The 19,085-nt window shown below is 48.5% G+C and overlaps 2 protein-coding genes across 2 annotated transcripts; both read left to right on the top strand.

Moving 5' to 3' along the window:
* Positions 1 to 809: 809 nt before the first annotated feature.
* On the top strand, positions 810 to 3,512 carry LOC148214086 (uncharacterized). The gene is made up of 6 exons (XM_088128702.1): positions 810 to 876; positions 1,239 to 1,301; positions 1,981 to 2,104; positions 2,529 to 2,591; positions 2,957 to 3,144; positions 3,262 to 3,512. Exons 3-6 carry the CDS (start codon positions 1,987 to 1,989, stop codon positions 3,319 to 3,321), a joined length of 429 nt encoding a protein of 142 aa, XP_087984828.1. The 5' UTR covers positions 810 to 876; positions 1,239 to 1,301; positions 1,981 to 1,986; the 3' UTR covers positions 3,322 to 3,512.
* A 4,165-nt stretch (positions 3,513 to 7,677) lies between these two features.
* On the top strand, positions 7,678 to 14,023 carry LOC148214087 (uncharacterized). The gene is made up of 8 exons (XM_088128639.1): positions 7,678 to 7,896; positions 8,067 to 8,184; positions 8,545 to 8,607; positions 10,248 to 10,310; positions 10,651 to 10,699; positions 10,854 to 10,916; positions 11,272 to 11,336; positions 12,406 to 14,023. Exons 1-8 carry the CDS (start codon positions 7,678 to 7,680, stop codon positions 12,639 to 12,641), a joined length of 876 nt encoding a protein of 291 aa, XP_087984765.1. The 3' UTR covers positions 12,642 to 14,023.
* The last annotated feature ends 5,062 nt before the right edge of the window (positions 14,024 to 19,085 follow it).

A 19,085-nucleotide genomic window follows, 5' to 3' on the forward strand; every position in this document is an offset into this window, starting at 1 on the left:
GGCTGCCACCTGCTCTTCGAGCAGGAGCCGTGAGTCCAGGAGGACCCCCAAATTACGCACTGGGTCTTCCTGGGGCAGTGCCACCCCATCCAGCACCAACGATGATAATGTCCCGGATACAGAGGAGCCATTAACCCACAGCCACTCCGTCTTACCAGAGTTCAGCTGGAGCTTGTTGTTCCCCATCCAGACCATTACAGCCTCCAGGCACCACAAAAGGGCAGTCACGGCATCACTTACCTCACCGGTTTGCCACTGTCTTCTTCCTGGGGCTTAGACAGAGTGGTTGATTCAACACCACCCAGCTATCTTCATGCTCAGGGCAGGACTTGAACTCACCATCTCCTGGTCTCTAGTCTTCTAGCCTTGTGCCTCAAGCCACTACACCAAATTGGCTCCCAGTTAATACCTCAGAAGACAGAAATATCAGGTTAAGCAGTTTTGACAGGTTCAGATTAAGTTGAACGGAAATAAAAGCAAAGGTTTTTACTTAAGAAAGAGAAATCACTGCCCCTGCGATAGAAAGGGTCATATCTGGCCTCCCCCAACTCCCCCAGATGGCATCAAGGAGATCTGCTGGTCTGAATGGGAGGGAGAGTTTTAATTTATGTTGGTTAGGTTATGAAGTTGTAGTTGGTCACACAGCCAGCCAGATGTTTCACCTGGATTTGGCATTTTTATCCACCTATCCAGTCCTTCCCAAGGCCCTTGGACAGGCAGATGTTCTTGTGATCATTATTGTTGCTGTTACTTTGATTGGACTGCTTTTGAAGTTGTTTTCTGAGGACGGTCTTCCTCTCTTCCTTGTGGCAGCACCAGGCAGATGGGAGGTGTCCGTGCTTCTCGCTCTCCGACCAGGACCCCCCAGATTCAGCGGTCAGTTTGGGGGGAGCCGGGCCCTTCTTGGGCCCTTCTCTGCTGGCTGCCTTTGCCTTGGCTCTGGCAGGGTCCGGAGGGAGAAAGCATCCTGGGAGGTGGGAGGAAGATGCTCCTGCTGCAAAGGGGGTGGGGGAGGGGGAGGCTTTGGCTGGTGGTTTGGGGGGTACCAGTCACACTCCCCCATTTAATCCAGACATACCAGCCTTTCTTGGTCTGCGTTCACCCTCCTCCTTTCTCATAGAGAAGTAAAAGAAGAGAGTCTCTTGAAAACTGTTGAAGCATCTTGGTTTCTGCCTCTGCTTGGGGGTGCGTGTGTGTTGTGCATGTGTGTTCATCTCAGTTCAATTTTCTTCTTGCAGGTGGAGATGAACCCCAGAGGGGAGAATATCTGAATTTGCAAGTGGGCCTTTCTCTAGTCAAAGGTCAGTCTTCCTATACTTGTGATTGATATTTATTTCTTATGGCATTAATATCCTTTGCCCTTTCTTTGGGGTCTCCAGACGACCTGCCTGGGAGGGCCTCAACAACAACCCTGTGAGGGAGAGTGGGTGAGGATGAATGATCGCCCCAAATTTCCCCGCAAGGCCCGGGGTTGAGTGGGGACTTGAACCCGGGTCTCCCCATTCCAAGCACATGCCTTCCTCCCTGCGCTAGATGGACTCTCTCCAAACACTTCCCAACGTGGTCCTGCAAGAGACCCCTGCAATTCGCTCCACCAACTCCCTGGGTTTCCCATGAGGGCTCTACAGGGCTAGAGCCTTCTTCCATGCGCGCACACACAGACATTTCCCTTATTGAATTTAAAGCCCCTTAAGGGCAAAAGCAGTGCTGATCAATAAAACAGAAAACATCCCCAAACTGGAGAATCTATTCTGTCTCTACTGCCTTTATTTAGACACCCCCCGTCTATTCTGTGGCTAAACAAACGTGCACAAAAAGTGAAGATAAGCTATACAGATACGGGGTGGGGGCCGCATCAGTCTAAAGAGACACGGGTTTTATACGTGTCTTAAGCGCAGACAAGGAGGATGCTCTGAAGGAGATTGATCCGGTGCTGATGGTGGTCGAGTGTCTGAAGGGGCCTCTTTCTTGTTGTTGCAGCTCAAGATGGATTCGAAACTGCAGCCCATCTTCGGATCCAGTCTGGCGATCCTGGGATCGGAGGTTTTCTCACAGATCGAGGGGGATCGTTGCTCCCTGGGAACTTCAGTTTCCACCGGCAATGGTAAGCAAATGTGAGTTTGGGAGAGATTTCTGGGTTGGAGTGAGGTTCAGTCAGGATTCGGGTAATCCTCCCTAGGGGGGAATTAGGGAAGAGTTCATGAGTGACAGCCCATTTGGCCCACTCAGGGAGGGGGGGATCTGCCCCAAATTCTTCCCTCCTTCCTTGGGAATCCACCTTCCAGGACCCCTCAGTAGAGCCCCCAGCCCAGCATCCTCTCCTGCTTCTCGGTTTTCAGTTCTGGAGCACGCAGTGCTGCTGTGTGCCAATTCACATAAGATTTCAAAATGAAACGTCCCAAACACTGATCTTGCTTCCGATCAATTGCAGTTACAAATTAGAAGGATGTTCCCATATCCAGAGATGGGGGATTGTAAAATCTGATTGGTTCTCGATGCCTCCAAGCATCTCCTATTTATTGTTTCAGGACAAGGAGGATCCAGAGAGGCTGCATCTTATATGGTGCCCTTAGGCTGTTCAGCAGTTGGTGGTAAGTGCCAGGAACTGGCCCTTTTGAGCCTTGAGATTCTCCTGTTCCCAGAGAGACCACAGAATGATCTATCACCTGTCCGTTCGTCTGTCCCTCCATTCGTCCATCCCACCCACCCTTCCGGGTACTTTTGGGGACAGCAAGAGCAGAGAAGGTCAGGATGATGGGCCTGAGGCCAGACTGGCCCTTCACAGGGAAAACATGCAGAAGCCAGGCAGATCCAAGTAGACTTTACAGCTGGGGGAGTGTAATGGTGTCCAGAAACGATATGGACACTAGTTACAGTTAAATCACCTAATGGCGATTTTCCCTTTTGAGTTCAAGGTGTGCCCTCACACTGCTTTCTCCTCTTCTTCCATCCTAAGGAGAATTCCAGCAGGAGGCCTCCAAGTATCTTCTGCCTTCCAAAGAAGACTCCCCAACTTTGCTGGTAAGTCTTTTTGGCCCTGATTCGATTCCCATCCCCAGGATTCAAGGATTAAGGGAGAACGAGATCAAGACTCTCAACAGCCAGAGATTTCTCTATGCTCTTCAGGCATTCATAAACAGCCCGGTAGGACAAGTACCACTGAGGACCTCATGTTGAATGCAGACCCTTTTGGAACTCCTCCGAATTAAGTTCCACCCTCCTAATTAAGGCTCTCCCAAACTGAACTTTGTATTTTCGCAGCCCTCCTCACTCCCGTCAGCTGCCTTTCCCACACCTGCCCGGCGTCCTCTCCCCCTGTGAAACTGCACAGAGCACCCACCGCGTGGATCTCACTGCCAGCAGAGGGGCGGAGAAGCGGCTGAAGAGAGACCCATGGCGGCCTTTTGGAAAGGAAAAGGCTCTGCGGGCATCTTGATTTCCAGCCTCTTCCCTGGGAAGCGCTGAGGGATGCTGGTGCGCAATATACAGTGGGGCAAAAAAGTATTTAGTCAGCCACCAATTGTGCAAGTTCTCCCACTTAAAAAGATGAGAGAGGCCTGTAATTTTCATCATAGGTATACCTCAACTATGAGAGACAAAATGGGGAAAAAATCCAGAAAATCACATTGTCTGATTTTTAAAGAATTTATTTGCAAATCATGGTGGAAAATAAGTATTTGGTCAATATCAAAAGTTCATCTCAATACTTTGTTATATATCCTTTGTTGGCAATGACAGAGGTCAAACGTTTTCTGTAAGTCTTCACAAGGTTTTCACACACTGTTGCTGGTATTTTGGCCCATTCCTCCATGCAGATCTCCTCTAGAGCAGTGAAGTTTTGGGGCTGTCGCTGGGCAACACAGACTTTCAACTCCCTCCAAAGGTTTTCCATGGGGTTGAGATCTGGAGACTGGCTAGGCCACTCCAGGACCTTGAAATGCTTCTTACAAAGCCACTCCTTTGTTGCCCGGGCGGTGTGTTTGGGATCATTGTCATGCTGAAAGACCCAGCCACGTTTCATCTTCAATGCCCTTGCTGATGGAAGGAGGTGTTCACTCAAAATCTCACGATACATGGCCCCATTCATTCTTTCCTTTACACGGATCAGTCGTCCTGGTCCCTTTGCAGAAAAACAGCCCCAAAGCATGATGTTTCCACCCCCATGCTTCACAGTAGGTATGGTGTTCTTTGGATGCAACTCAGCATTCTCTCTCCTCCAAACACGACGAGTTGAGTTTAGACCAAAACGTTCTACTTTGGTTTCATCTGACCATATGACATTCTCCCAATCCTCTTCTGGATCATCCAAATGCTCTCTAACAAACTTCAGACGGGCCTGGACATGTACTGGCTTAAGCAGGGGACACATCTGGCACTGCAGGATTTGAGTCCCTGGCGGCGTAGTGTGTTACTGGTGGTAGCCTTTGTTACTTTGGTCCCAGCTCTCTGCAGGTCATTCACTAGGTCCCCTCATGTGGTTCTTGGATTTTTGCTCACCGTTCTTGTGATCATTTTGACCCCACGGGGTGAGATCTTGCATGGAGCCCCAGATCAAGGGAAATTATCTGTGGTCTTGTATGTCTTCCATTTTCTAATTATTGCTCCCACAGTTGATTTCTTCACACCAAGCTGCTTGGCTATTGCAGATTCAGTCTTCCCAGCCTGGTGGTTGTTCAGTTGTTAAGTCGTGTCCGACTCTTCATGACCCCATGAACCATATTGCGCCAGGCCTTCCTGTCCTTCACTGCCTCCCTGAGTTTGCTCAGTTTCATGCTCATTGCTTCAGTGATGCTATCTAACCATCTCATCCTCTGCCATCCTCTTCTCCTTTTGCCTTCAATCTTTCCCAGCATCAAGGTCTTTTCCAAAGAGTCTGCACCCAGCTGCACCCAGCCTGGTGCAGGTCTACAATTTTGTTTCTGGTGTCCTTCGACAGCTCTTTGGTCTTGGCCATAGTGGAGTTTGGAGTGTGACTGTTTGAGGTTGTGGACAGGTGTCTTTTATACTGCTAACAAGGTCAAACAGGTGCCATTACTACAGGTAACGAGCGGAGGACAGAGGAGCCTCTTAAAGAAGTAGTTACAGGTCTGTGAGAGCCAGACATCTTGCTTGTTTGTAGGTGACCAAATACTTATTTTCCACCATGATTTGCAAATAAATTCTTTAAAAATCAGACAATGTGATTTTCTGGATTTTTTCCCCCATTTTGTCTCTCATAGTTGAGGTATACCTATGATGAAAATTACAGGCCTCTCTCATCTTTTTAAGTGGGAGAACTTGCACAATTGGTGGCTGACTAAATACTTTTTTGCCCCACTGTAGGCGGCAGCACTGGGAATGGTCCTGGGTGTAAACGCAGATCTCTGCCATTTGCACAAAGGTTTGTGTGGCTTTAGTGCTTTTATTGGGGGAAGTCTCTGGGGATTGGTCCTCCTCTGAGCTGAGCTCCCTTCACACGGGCAGCTCTTCCTGTTCGAGGGCAGGCAAAATCCAGCCTTTCTGCAAAGGTTTCCCCTGGGAGATCCCTCAGAAAGAGGGAGTTGAAGGAGGTTGGACTTCATTAATTGCCAAGACCCATTTCGAGGTGTTGACTATTTCATATATCAGCAAACAGGCACTCTCCACCCAGTCTCCCTCACAGGGTTGTTGTTGAGGCTCTCCCAGGGAAGTCTCCTGGAGACCCCAGAGAAAGGGCAGACGATATTAATGCCATAAGAAATAAATATGAATCACAAATATAGGAATGGCAAAGGCTGCCCAGGAAGAAGGGTGTTTGGCCACAGCACAGGGCTAACCTAGCAGATGTTTTTGATGTTTGACAGCCATGGCCTGACTTGTTCAGTATTGTTGACAGAGGAATCATTGCAATGACAAACAGTAGTGGTGACAGTGAGTCTCCTTGAAAGACTCTTCTCTTGATGTTAACCTCTCCCAGTCTATCACCATTGACCAGCAACTGTATCTTCCATTGTGCCATTGAGTTTTGCACAACGCTTCGGGTGTTTCTCCGGACTCCTGTTATTTCTAGGTATTGATTATCCAGTCATGTGGAAGGGAGTTGAATGCCTTCTTGTAATCAATCCAAGCTGCATTCCAGTTGGTCTTCCTTCTCTTGCAGTTTTCCAAAATCATCTTGTCAGTTAGAAGCTGATCTTTTGTCCCTCTGCTGTTTGGGCAGTTTCCTTTCTACTCAGATGGAAAGAGCTTGTTTTCAACTAGGTGCTGTTGGACTGCATCAGCTACCACCCGAGTTAGCAATCTGAAAGTTGTTGGCAAGCAGGCAATTGGCCTGTAGTTGCCCAGTGCTGCCCCTTTTGCTGGATCTTTCATTATCAGGTAGGTTTTGCGTTAGCCAATCTTCAGTTTCACCTCCTTCCAGTATGTTGTTAAACTGCTTGGCAATGAGTGGGTGCAGAGAGTCAGATGTTTCAACCAAAAGAATTGGTCAGCAGCAAGTGAAGATGAACTGCATGGTTTTTGAAAACAAACTCTCTCGGCCGGCAAACCATCTCCAAAAGGGATGCCAGGAAAAGCACAGGGCCGGTCCAGGCAGTCACTAGGAGTCAACACTGGCTCAAGGGCACAGAAACCAGAACTAAACCTGACCCTCCACTGCTCCCCCCATAACGCTGTTCACTTCAATCAACAACTGTTGATGAGCTTTAATGTTAATGAGTACAGTTTCAAGCGGCTTGAATGTCCACAGGACTAAGCATGCGGCACCAGCATACCTGACAGCCCCAGAGCGCACCTTCCTGACAGCCCCAGCGCCCCCCCATCTCCCTTCCCTCCTTCCCGATACAGTTCTGCCCGCCCCCCAGGCACTCATGGCTTTTCCCAGAGGTACCTCTGGAGATACCCAAGATACACCCACGGTCTCCGGATCTGCAGCGTGCAACCTCCGTTTACTCTGCTGCCAGGACTGATAATGATGCGTGATTAGTCACAGGAACAGAAAAAGAGCTGTCCCAAAAAGATTCATTTGGAGAAGATGCGTCCATTCACTAAGTGCATCGCAAGGAGGCAGACACCACGAGATTTGTCACGTTCTAGTGGTGCCAGGGAATCCTCACCCAGCGGACACACGTAGAGCTATATAAAACCAACGAAATGAGCTGGGGAGGCAGATGGGGAGGAGCAGGCTGTAGGAAAGGTGCTTTTCCGTTTCTGGGCGCTGAGGCAGTGTGCCAGGGGCTGGAGCCCCGCGGCCTTGCCTTCCGCGGAAAGGAGCGATGCAGAGCGGTGAGTGAGCAGGCCGGGTGCTTAGGCTTTCTGGCTCCAAGCACTGGGAGGCAAGAGCAGGTCCGTGGGCGAGTCCCCTGGTGTGTCTGGAAAACGGCCTCGAAGCAGCAGGAGCCGAGTTGGAAAGAACAGCGGGGGGAGAGCGATGTGGCTGGAGCAAGACCCTGGTTTAGCCCCTCTGGGACTTGGGTGGCCCTGCGCTGCGGCCAAACGCCCTTCTTCCTGGGCAGCGCGCCCCCGCCCCGCCCCGCCGACCGAGGACAGGGCCGACCCTGGAGGAGCTGCTCCTCCCCCTTCCCTAAATACGAAAAAGGCCACCACGTTTGCCCGCACACAGCCCAGCGATGCCATGGCATCTCCTCCCGGGCGACGTGGGCCTCCAAGAGAGCCACCCCCAGAACGTGTCATCCTGGGCTCGGGAAAGACGCCCCACTGATGGTTTCTCCGGGCACGGGGCCTGACTCCGGGGACGAGCGAGGGAAGGAGATCCAGGCACCCCAGAAGAGCCCTGCCCGGTGCCCCCGACTTCTCTCTCGCGGGCCAGTGAGCCAAGGTAGCTTTGCCCAGGCGGACCTATGGCTCCCCCTGCTGGCCATGAGAAGGACCGTCAGCTTCGACGAAACTCACGAGGTTGAGCGAAAAGAGGAAGAAGAGGTTAGTGGGTGCCCCGCAGATCTCTCCTTCAAACGCTCCACGTTGAAGCTCTTCCCCCCAGTCGGGGACAGAAACCCCCCGAAAGGCGGAGGAGGAACAGCCCTGCAGCTAAGCAGGAGAGCGTGTCCGGAAGGACTGCTGGGAACGGCCAAGCCGTCCCGTGGATTTAGGGTGAATTTTCCTCGGGGATCAACTGGACAATTCTTACTCTGTGCCTTCTGGCAGGACCAGGCAGACGGGAGGTGTCTGCGCTTCTCGCTCTCCGACCAGGACCCCCCAGATTCAGAGGTCAGTTTGGGGATCTTCTTGGGCCCTTCTCTGCTGGTTGCCTTTGCCTTGGCTCTGGCAGGGTCGGGAGGGGAAAACACTCGGGGAGGTGGGAGGAAGATGCTCCTGCCACAAAGGGGGTGGCGGAGGGGAAGGCTTTGGCTGGTGGTTGGGGGGGGCAGTCACAGTCACCCGTTTAGTCCAGAAGTGCCAGCCTTTCTTGATCTGCGTTCACCCTCTTCCTTTATCACAGAGAAGTAAAAGAATCTCTTGAAAACTGTTGAAGCATCTTGGTTTCTGCCTCTGCTTGGGTGTGTGTGTGTGTTGTGTGTGTGTGTGTTGTGTGTGCGTGTTCATCTCAATTCAATTTTCCTCTTGCAGGTGGAGATGTACCCCAGAGGGGAGAATATCTGAATTTGCAATTGGGCTTTTCTCTAGCAACAGGTCAGTCTTTGGCATTCCTGCATCTGTGATTTATATTTATTTCTTATGGCATTAATATCCTTCGTTTCTTCTCTGGCATCCTCAGGAGACTTCCCTGGAAGGGCCTTAACAACATCTCTGTGAGGGAGACTGGGTGAGGGTGAATGATTGCCCTGAATTTTCCCATGAATGCTGAGGTCGGGTGGGGACTGTAACCTGGGTCTCCCCATTCCAAGTCCACACCTTCCTCCCTGTGCTAGATGTACTCTCTCCAAACCCTTCCCAAAATATTCCTGCAAGAGACCCCTGCAATTCTCTGCACAAACTCCCTGGGTTTTCCACAAGAGGTCAACAAGATTAGAGCCTTTTTTCACACACACACACACACACAGACATCTTACTATGGCTGGTGTGGGTTTTCCGGGCATCTTACTGTTGGAATTTATCTCTCTCCTTTATATCAGAAGTAGTGCTGATCAATAAAATAGTCAACATCTCAAAACGTGGGGAAAAGGCACTCTTGGCACTGGATTGAGTCCAACCTCCTTCAACTCCCTCTTTTTGAGGGATCTCGGCGGGGGGGGGGGACCTTTGCAGCCCTCTCCAGCCAGGACCAATCCCCACCTATTGGACTACAGACTCCTAAAGGAGACTCTTTAGACCACTGAATCCGGTTTCTGCTCAACGTCGGAATCCAGATGGAAGTGTCCGGACAGACGGCTGAGCAGCCTCCCCTTGAAGGCTTCCTGTGAAGGGTCCCCCCTCTCTGGGCCTTGTCTCCCGCTGCTGAAACTCCTCTGACTTTAGGATGGTTTCCTTAACACTCAGTGAAAATTGTCTTGATCTTCTGACTCTTTTGGAAGCTTCTCTCTGGTGAAATTTTCTCTCTGGAGAAAATCCACAGAGGTTTTAATTGGATCAAATATAACATTTTCACGTGAAATTAACATTCAGAACTTCTGAGCTTTATCGCACTTCCAACACACGTGCCTGAAGTCTATTGCTCCCCTCTTTTCAACCAACATCATCAACTTCCATATGGAGTTGAGCATCAGACATTGAACCTTTCATGACGCTTGACCCTTCTTTCCAAACTTCATCATTTGTATCAATTCAGAAGGGGGAAAAATCCCTTCTTATATCATAACCATGTTTTAATTCCACCAGCTCTAGAAATGGCAATTTCAAACTAAATTCCATCACTTTTAACACCGTCTTCCCAGAAGACGCTTTGACTCTCACCAGAAGTATTGGGATGGGGGAGTGATCTTGTTTCTACTTGGAAGTGAAAAGGAAGCCAAGGGCTTCCACACAAAGAGAAGCCCCAGAGTGTCTGATCTCTTGCCAGCCAGGGAGACCCCTTCGGCTGAGATCCCCCTTCCCCGAACACAGAGCTGCAATTCAGAATGTGAGTAAAGTCGAAGGGCAGAAATTCTCCGTGTAATCTGTTCTTTCTCCACTGATTTTATTTAGACACCACCCGTCTATTTTGTGGCCAAACAAATGTGCCCAAAAAGTGAAGATCCTCTATACAGATACGGGGTCAAATCTTTCTAAACAGACATGGGTCTTATAGATGTTCTAAATGCTGACAAGGAGGATAGTTTGAAGAAAATTGCTTGGTTTGAAGTTTCTGAAGTGGCCTCTTTGTGGTGTTGCAGCTCAGGATGGATTCCAAATTGCAGCCCATCTTCGGATCCAGTCTGGGAATCCTGGGATCAGAGGTGAGTGCGGGAGAACTGGAGAGGTTGCTCTGAGAGCCACCCCTGTGGGGGAACTGCCTGCAGCATGAGATGCCTCTGTGGCAGCCCTTCCCCTTGCATGGACGCCCCTGGGCTCTGGGCATCCGGGTGAGCCACCGGTGCAGTCAATGAGGAAAGCACGCGAGACCGTCCTAGCCAAAGCAAGGGTCCAGGGGTTCAAAGGGAGCTGTGGGGCACAGCTGAGTCCCTTGAGAACAGCTGGAGAGTCTCTGCTATCCCAGTTGAAGGGTATTTTGTGGGGCAGCTTCAAACTCTGGGGGGGTTCAGCTGTCACAACTGTCCCATGACTGTTTTTTCGCAGATCAAGGGGGATCTTTGCTTGGTTGGAACTTCAATTTTCACCAGCAATGGTAAGCAAACGTGAGTTTGGGAGAGGTTTTGGGTTGGAGTGAGATGCAGTCAGGATTCAGGTAATCCTCACTCCTTTCTGTGGATCCACTCAAACTGCAACTCTTTCAAAACCCAAACCTGATGCCTCCAAATGTCTCCTATTGATTGTTTCAGGACAAGGAGGATCCAGAGAGGCTGCATCTTATATTATGCCCTTAGGCTGCTCAGCAATTGGTGGTAAGTGCCAAGAACCTTTTGAGCCTTGAGAATTGCTTGCAGAGAGACCACAGAATGATCTATCACCTGTCAATCCGTCCATCCATTCGTCCATCCATCCCACCCTTCTGGGTATTTTTGGGGACAGCAAGAGCAGAGAAGGTCAGGATGATGGGCCTGAGACCAGACTGGCCCTTCCCAGGGAAGACATGCAAAAGCCAGGCAGATCCAAGTAGACTTTACAGTTGGGGGAGTGTAATTGTGTCCAGAAACAATATGGACACTAGTTACAGTTAAATCAGTTTAAGTTAAAGATTTTCCCTTTTGAGTTCAAGGTGTGCCCTCACACTGCTTTCTCCTCTTCTTCCATCCTAAGGAGAATTCCAACAGGAGGCCTCCAGGTATCTTCTGCCTTCCAAATAAGATGCCCCAACTTTGCTGGTAAGTCTTTTTGATTCATGAAGATTGGTCCAAAGCCTATTCCCATCCCCATGATTCAGAGTCATTTCACGAGATGGGTGGTGACAAATTTGATGAATCAATCAATAAATAAAAGACATGAATTCAAGGATTGAGGGAGAATGAGATCAAGATTCACAACAGCCACAAATTTCTCTTTGCTCTTCTGGTATTCATAAACAGCCTGGCGGGAGAAATACCACTGGGGACCAGGTGTTGAATGCAGGTACTTTTGGAACTCACCCTACTAAGTAAGGCTCTCCCAAAATGAATTCTAGGAAATCTCACCCATCTGCATGGCCAGATCCAGCTGGTGGCGAATTAGGTTTCTTCAGGACACCTGGAGCGAGAGCAGGACAAACACCAACACATCCTCCTCTTTTATCAGCTCTGCGAAAAGAAGGCCACTTTAATACTTTCCTCTCTGAAAATATTTATATACTCAGGGAATTGAGGTGCCTTTCAACTCTGATGGGTTTACACCTCCCAAAGTTGACTGTAAGCGCCACAAATTGTGAGAAAAAGCAGCAAAGGAATGTTTGTAAATATATCAGTACTATCAACCACAGCGTACTTCAGAGCTCAGGAGAAATTGGAAGGCCCTGCCAAGCAGTCCCCAATCCCACCCAGCTCAACCCAGAATGTGATTTTGGGGAACAAACGTTCAACCTCTGGGCCTGCGGCCTTTCCGTTCATCAAGTGCCTGGCGTGGGATACCCTCACTCTCCTGGTTATAGGGAGCTGTTTCCTCTTTGATTTTGCTGAATGCCAAGCAGATGGACTCGTACACAGAGGCATTCACTATAATAAGATTATAATGTATATAATAAATATACTATATTTACTATAGTAAGTATTATAAGAACAATATAGTTGATTTTTTTTACTGATGTTCCTTTTTCCTTGAAATGTCAATGTACCAGAGTTAAGGGATCTTGGTACAGAGAGAAATGGTGACCTTGAAGATATCACAAATTCAGTATGGAGCCCACATTTCTCTTCTTTTCTCCCCAACCACAAACCTCTTTGTTTTCTCTTGCCTGATCTGAAGGTCTCGGCTCTTTGCACATTTCTGTACTCACCTGGGCAGCTGGGCAGCTGGGCTCGGAGCCCCGCAGATTTCTTCACCCCAAGGCGGGGAAGGGAGGAACCTCCCTCCTCCAGTGGGGGACTCTCGCAGCGGGATGCTCGCCGTGGAGGTCTGCGCACCGCCGAGCCGCGACGGTTGAGAAACGCGTCTCTCCTTCCTGCCCCATCGAGGCCGGCTCGCTTCGAGTCCTCTTCTGACTCCAGGCTCCATTCCCTTTCCTGCCTGGCTCTCGCCCCTTCCCCATGGGCAGCCCTGCGTGGCTCCGCAGCCCCAACCGCTTGGGGAACCGGTCCTGCGGAAGGACAGGAAGCAGGGCGTCCCTGCCTGGAAGCTGCATGCCTGATGGGTTTGGACAGGACTCGGATGAAAAGGCGGAGGACACACTGGCCGGGTTGGCAGCTGAGCTAAGACTGGGTGGGGTGGCTAATTTCCTAGGAGAAATACGGAGAAATGAGGCAGGTTTGCTTGTGTGGCTGCTGTCACCACCTTGACCTTTTTTGACCCCCTCCGCAGTCTTTGTGTGCTGCACAAATGCAAACCAGTTCTCTTTTGTTAATTATTTTGTGTAATTGTGTAATGGTGTAATTATAAGAATTAAAAGGATGATGTGATTATTTTGTGTAATTATAAATACTGTGTTTAATTCATTACGTTATACAAGTCAGTCCATTTCCATACAAATACACATAAAATAAAAATGAACTACCCTACTACTCAAACAGCAAAAAGAAAAAAACACAATGCAACAAATAAAGCCTATATAAAAAAGACAAAGCCGTGGTTAAACCGAGCAGCTTCATGAAACGGGTGAATCCAAGTCAGTTCCTCTTTTCCGCCTTGGAACCAGGCGAGGCCGTCCCATCCGCGTCACCCAGATGGTTGTCCCAGGAAGCTTCTGGGTTGGTGGAGCTGGCAGTCCGTGCCCAATTAAACACGCGAGGCGGAAATCTCTTTCATAACTTGATTCTGCAGAGTACAGGGCATTTGGGACAGTCTTCCCGGTCAAGCGCCCCGCTCCAAGCAAATCACTGGGTTTTTCAACAGCTACGATCAGAATATCACGACCTCACAGCTTCATGCAAGTTGACTGGCATACACGGTTAAAACGCTCCTAAGAAGTGGGTACCGCTACCCAGAGGGTGGGCACTGGTGGTCGCTAAGGGAAATGTGAGCTGAGCTAGCCAGTACCTCATTGATTTCCGTTGCAAGCGCTTCCCTCTGCATCCCAGTCTCCAAGGCTCTGCCTTCTCTCCCTCGAGCTGATCCCAGGCGCGATGCACAAAGGGAAGGCATTTCAACACAGTTTGCAACTGGATGACCTGCTCAGCAACTCCCGGAGGACAATTCTAGGGCCAGATGGAAGGTTCTGCCTTCGGCTTCAAAGTCTGCCCCTGCGCCCCTTCATTTGCAGTCAAACGCAGCCCCCTGTGGCTTCCTTCTTCAGCCATGGGTCTCAGACTCCCTGCCGCCCCACATGAGGCAAGGGGGCGATGCTGCTGAGGCCGAGGAGCCTCCTTGCCACCCCACACCTCCGATCCCAGGATGGCCAGACTGGATCCAAGATGGGCTGCAATTTGGAATCCATCCTGAGCTGCAACAGCAAGAAAGGGGCCCCTTCAGACACTTGATCACCATCAGCACCGGATCAATCTCCTTCAGAGCATCCTCCTTGTCAGTGCCTACAACATCTATAAGACCCATGTCTGTTTAGAATGATGTGACCTCCCACCCCGTATCGGTATAGCTTATCTTCACTTTTTATGCACGTTTGTTTGGCCACAAAACAGACAGGTGGTGTCCAAATAAAGGCAGCAGAGAAAGAAAATATTCTCCCATTTTGGGTTGTTGTCTGTGTTATTGATCAGCACTACTCTTGTTATCAAGGGGCTATAAATTCAATAAGGAAAATATCTCTGTGTGTGCGCGCATGGAAAAAGGCTCTAACCCTGTCGACCCCTCATGGAAAACCGAGGAAGTTTGTGGAGCAAATTGGGTCGTTTATGAATGCCAGAAGAGTAGAGAGAAATCTGTGGCTGTTGAGTGTCTTGATCTCGTTCTCCCAAAATGCTTGAATCCTGGGCATGGGAATCGAATCAGGGCCAATCTAGGCGGATCAAAAAGACTTACCAGCAAAGTTGGGGAATCTTCTCCGGAAGGCAGAAGATACCTGGAGGCCTCCTGCTGGAATTCTCCTTAGGCTGGAAGAAAAGGAGAAAGCAGCGTGAGGGCACACCTTGAACTCAAAAGGGCGACTTTAGGCGCTCCATTAGGCAACTTAACTGTAAATATTGTTCATATTGTTTCTGGATACAATTACACTCCCCAAAATGAAAAATCTAGCTGGATCTGTCTGGCTTCTTCATGTTTTTCCTGGGAAGGACCAGTCTGGTCTCCTAGAACTACCCAGAAGTTTGGGTTGGATGGATGGACAGATGGAGGATAGATCGTTCTGTGGAGCGAATTGCAAGGGTCTCTTGCAGGACCACATTGGGAAGTGTTTGGAGAGAGCCCGTCTAGCGCAGGGAGGAAGGCGTGCGCTTGGAATGGGGAGATCCGGGTTCGAGCCCCCACTCAACCCCGGGCCTTGTGGGGAAATTTGGGGCGATCATTCACCCTCACCCAGTCTCCCTCACAGGGTTGTTGTTGAGGCCCTCCCAGGGAGGTCGCCTGGAGACCCCAGAGAAAGGGGAAAGGATATTAAGGCCATAAGAAATAAATATAAATCACAAAGATAGGAAAGGCAAAGACTGACCTTTGACTAGAGAAAGGCCCAATTGCAAATTCAAATACTCTCCCCTCTGGGGTTCATCTCCACCTGCAAGAGGAAAATTGAACTGAGATGAACACGCACACACAACACACACACACAACACACACACACAACACACACGCACCCCCAAGCAGAGACAGAAACCAAGATGCTTCAACAGTTTTCAAGAGATTCCCTTTTACTTCTCTGTGATAAAGGAGGAGGGTGAACGCAGATCAAGAAAGGCTGCTACTTCTGGACTAAATGGGGGACTGTGCCTGCCCCCCCAAACCACCAGCCAAACCCTCCCCCTCCCCCACCCCCTTTGCAGCAGGAGCATCTTCCTCCCACCTCCCAGGATGCTTTCCCGCTCCAGACCCAAGCAGCAGACAACATTCGGTTAGTTGTAGATTTAATAGACTTGCATAAAAACAAAGATCAGTTTGTCATTTTATCACTAGATGATGAAAAAGCCTTTGACAAAATACACAAGCAGTACACATTTGCCCCATTAAATAGATTTGGATTTCCTTTGGAGTTGATAAATTCCTCAGTGTAGGAATTCCTCAATGTAGGAAGCATGATTTTCTTATTTTTTACTCAAAAATGCTATCGCAGTTTCAGCAGCAGAAACATGGTCATCCCTGGTCATGCCATAGCTTGGCATGATTCAGTCTTACATGTGCAAGTAGGGGGGGGCAAGAAATGGCAGAGGGAGAGGGGGGACGGAGTTTGCAGGAGAGGCAAGGGGGAGTGTGGAGAGTTTCCCGCTTTATTTTATTATTTTTCCATCTCACACACAATCAGTATCAAGTACACGTCCAGGGGAAACTTTCCTATTTCAAAAGATTTTCTGCAGTTATATTTTTCAACTGAACAGTTGCTGAACATTTCTTCATCAAACGTGCTCTGGTACAAAGTGCCCCATCATGCTCCTGCATCTATTATTTATTATTATTTGTTACTGAAAATAAAGCTTTTTAGGATAGCTCTTTCTCTCTTCCTATAACTTCCTATGACTAATTATGCATCATTATCAGTCCTGGCAGCAGAGTGAACGGAGGTTGCACGCTGCAGATCTGGAGACCGTGGGCGTATCTTAGGTATCTCCAGAGTGAGAGGGAAGGAGGAATCCAAAAGTTATTGTTGGCAGTTAAAAATGATTTGAAGTGGCCCCACTCTGCTCTTAGACATAACTTCCCTTTTCTGACCATAGCTCCTGAGCATACCTAGCTGCCCTATGCTCTTGTTTCTGAAACTACCTCAAACTAATGAGAGAGAATGAGGCATCGCCATGTTTACCAAGGGGCTCCAAGAAGCGAAAAGGAGAGGGGGAGATGTCTCTGGTGTGAGATAAGGTAAGATAAAACCAGTTTGGAGCAGTTTGACCTGTCCAAAGTGATACTTAGCAGAGATCTTTTAGGAATGCATGAACTCTTGCCCCCCAGCCCTTATTAGCCTAATAAAAACCACACCCTGCATAGCTAATCACCTATTTACCATGAACATGTGATGTATGTAGTTGTAGTAGTATGTATAGTATGTAGTGGTCTGTAGAGGGGGTAACAGGAAGTAGGTCAATAGGCGGACGGAGAGAATGTGACCTCAGAGTACCTCAGCCAATGGGGAAATGGGGAGGAATGAGCGTCGGCATAGGATTGTATAAAATGTGCTGAAATCTGTAATGGGGGGGGGCTTCTTATTTGTAACGAAGCCCACCAGCCTTTGCAAACACTTCAATAAACTTTACTTCTGACTAATCCAGAGAGAGACTCCTGAGTGCATTTCTCACAGTACTATCAACCACAATGTACTTCAGGGGTCAGGAGAAACTGGAAGGCCCTGCCAAGCAGTCTCCAAATTCATCAGACTAAACCCAGAATGTGATTTTGGGTAAGTAATCAACCAATGTGGTCCACTGGAGAAGGAAATGGCACCCCACTCCAGTATCCTTGCCAAGAAAACCCCATGGACAATGTTAAAAGGCTAAAAGATATGACGCCGGAAGATGAGCCCCTCAGGTCGGAAGGTGTCCAATATGCTACTGGGGAAGAGCGGAGGGCAATTCCAAGCAGCTCCAGAAAGAGTGAAGCGGCTGGGCCAAAGCCGAAAGGACGTTCAGCTGTGGATGTATCTGGAAGCGAAAAGAAGGTCCGATGCTGTAAAGAACAATATTGTATCGGTACCTGGAATGTAAGATCTATGAACCAAGGCAAGCTGGATGTGGTCAAACATGAGATGACAAGATTGAACATCGACATCTTGGGAATCAGCGAACTGAAATGGACGGGAATGGGTGAATTTAATTCGGGTGACCATTATATCTACTACTGTGGGCAAGAAACCCTTAGAAGAAATGGAGTTGCACTCATAGTCAATAAGAGAGTGGGAAAGGCAGTAATGGGGTACAACCTCAAAAACGACAGAATGATCTCAGTGCGTATCCAAGGCAAACCATTCAACATCACAGTAATCCAAGTCTATGCCCCAACCACTGATGCCGAAGAAGCTGAAGTTGACCGGTTCTATGAAGACCTACACCACCTTCTAGAACTAGCACCAAAAAAAGATGTCCTTTTCATCATAGGGGATTGGAATGCTAAAGTAAGAAGTCAAGGAGTAATCGGAATAACAGGCAAGTTTGGCTTTGGAGTACAAAATGAAGCAGGGCAAAGACTAATAGAGTTCTGTCAAGAGAACAAGCTAGTCATAGCAAAGATTCTTTTCCAACAACACAAGAGATGACTCTACACGTGGACATCACCAGATGGTCAATACCGAAACCAGATTGATTATATACTTTGCAGCCAAAGATGGAGAAGCTCTATACAGACAGCAAAAACAAGACCAGGAGCTGACTATGGCTCAGATCATGAGTTTCTTACTGCAAAATTTAGGCTTAAATTGAAGAACGTAGGGAAAACCACTAGACCACTCAGGTATGACTTAGATCATATTCCTTGTGAGTACACAGTGAAGGTGATGAATAGATTTAGAGGATTAGATTTGGTAGACAGAGTGCCTGAAGAACTATGGACGGAGGTCCGTAACATTGTACAGGAGGCATCAACTAAAACCAACCCAAAGAAAAAGAAATGCAAGAAAGCAAAATGGCTGTCTGATGAGGCTTTACAAATAGCTGTGGAAAGAAGGAATGCGAAAAGCAAGGGTGAAAAGGAAAGATATAAGCAACTGAATGCAGATTTCCAGAAAATAGCAAGGAGAGATAAGAAGGCCTTCTTAAATGAACATTGCAAAGAAATCAAGGAAAACAATAGAATGGGGAAGACTAGAGATCTCTTCAAGAAAGTTGGAGATATCAAAGGAACGTTTAGTGCAAAGATGGGCATGATAAAAGACAAAAAAGGCAGGGACCTAACAGAAGCAGAAGAGATTAAGAAGAGGTGGCAAGAATACACAGAAGAACTATACAAGAAAGATCTTAATGTCCCTGATGTCCATGCTGGTGTGGTCACTGACCTCGAGCCAGACATCCTAGAGAGTGAAGTCAAGTGGGCCTTAGGAAGCATTACTAACAACAAAGCTAGCGGAGATGACAGTATTCCAGCTGGGTTATTTAAAATACTAAAAGATGATGCTGTTAAAGTGCTGCACTCAATATGCCAGAAAGTTTGGAAAATGCAACAGTGGCCATGGGATTGGAAAAGGTCAGTTTACGTTCCAATTCCAAAGAAGGGCAATGCCAAAGAATGCTCAAACTATCGCACAATTGCACTCATTTCACATGCTAGCAAGGTTATGCTCAAAATCCTACAAGCTAGGCTTCAGCAGTACGTGAACCGAGAACTACCGGATGTACAAGCTGGGTTTCGAAGAGGCAGAGGAACTAGAGATCAAATTGCCAACATTCGCTGGATCATGGAGAAAGCAT

This window comes from Python bivittatus, unplaced genomic scaffold (assembly GCF_059951505.1).
Source record: "Python bivittatus isolate LINGU-HERP-01145 unplaced genomic scaffold, Pbiv_v1 ctg000800_np1212, whole genome shotgun sequence".
Classification (NCBI taxonomy): domain Eukaryota; kingdom Metazoa; phylum Chordata; class Lepidosauria; order Squamata; family Pythonidae; genus Python; species Python bivittatus.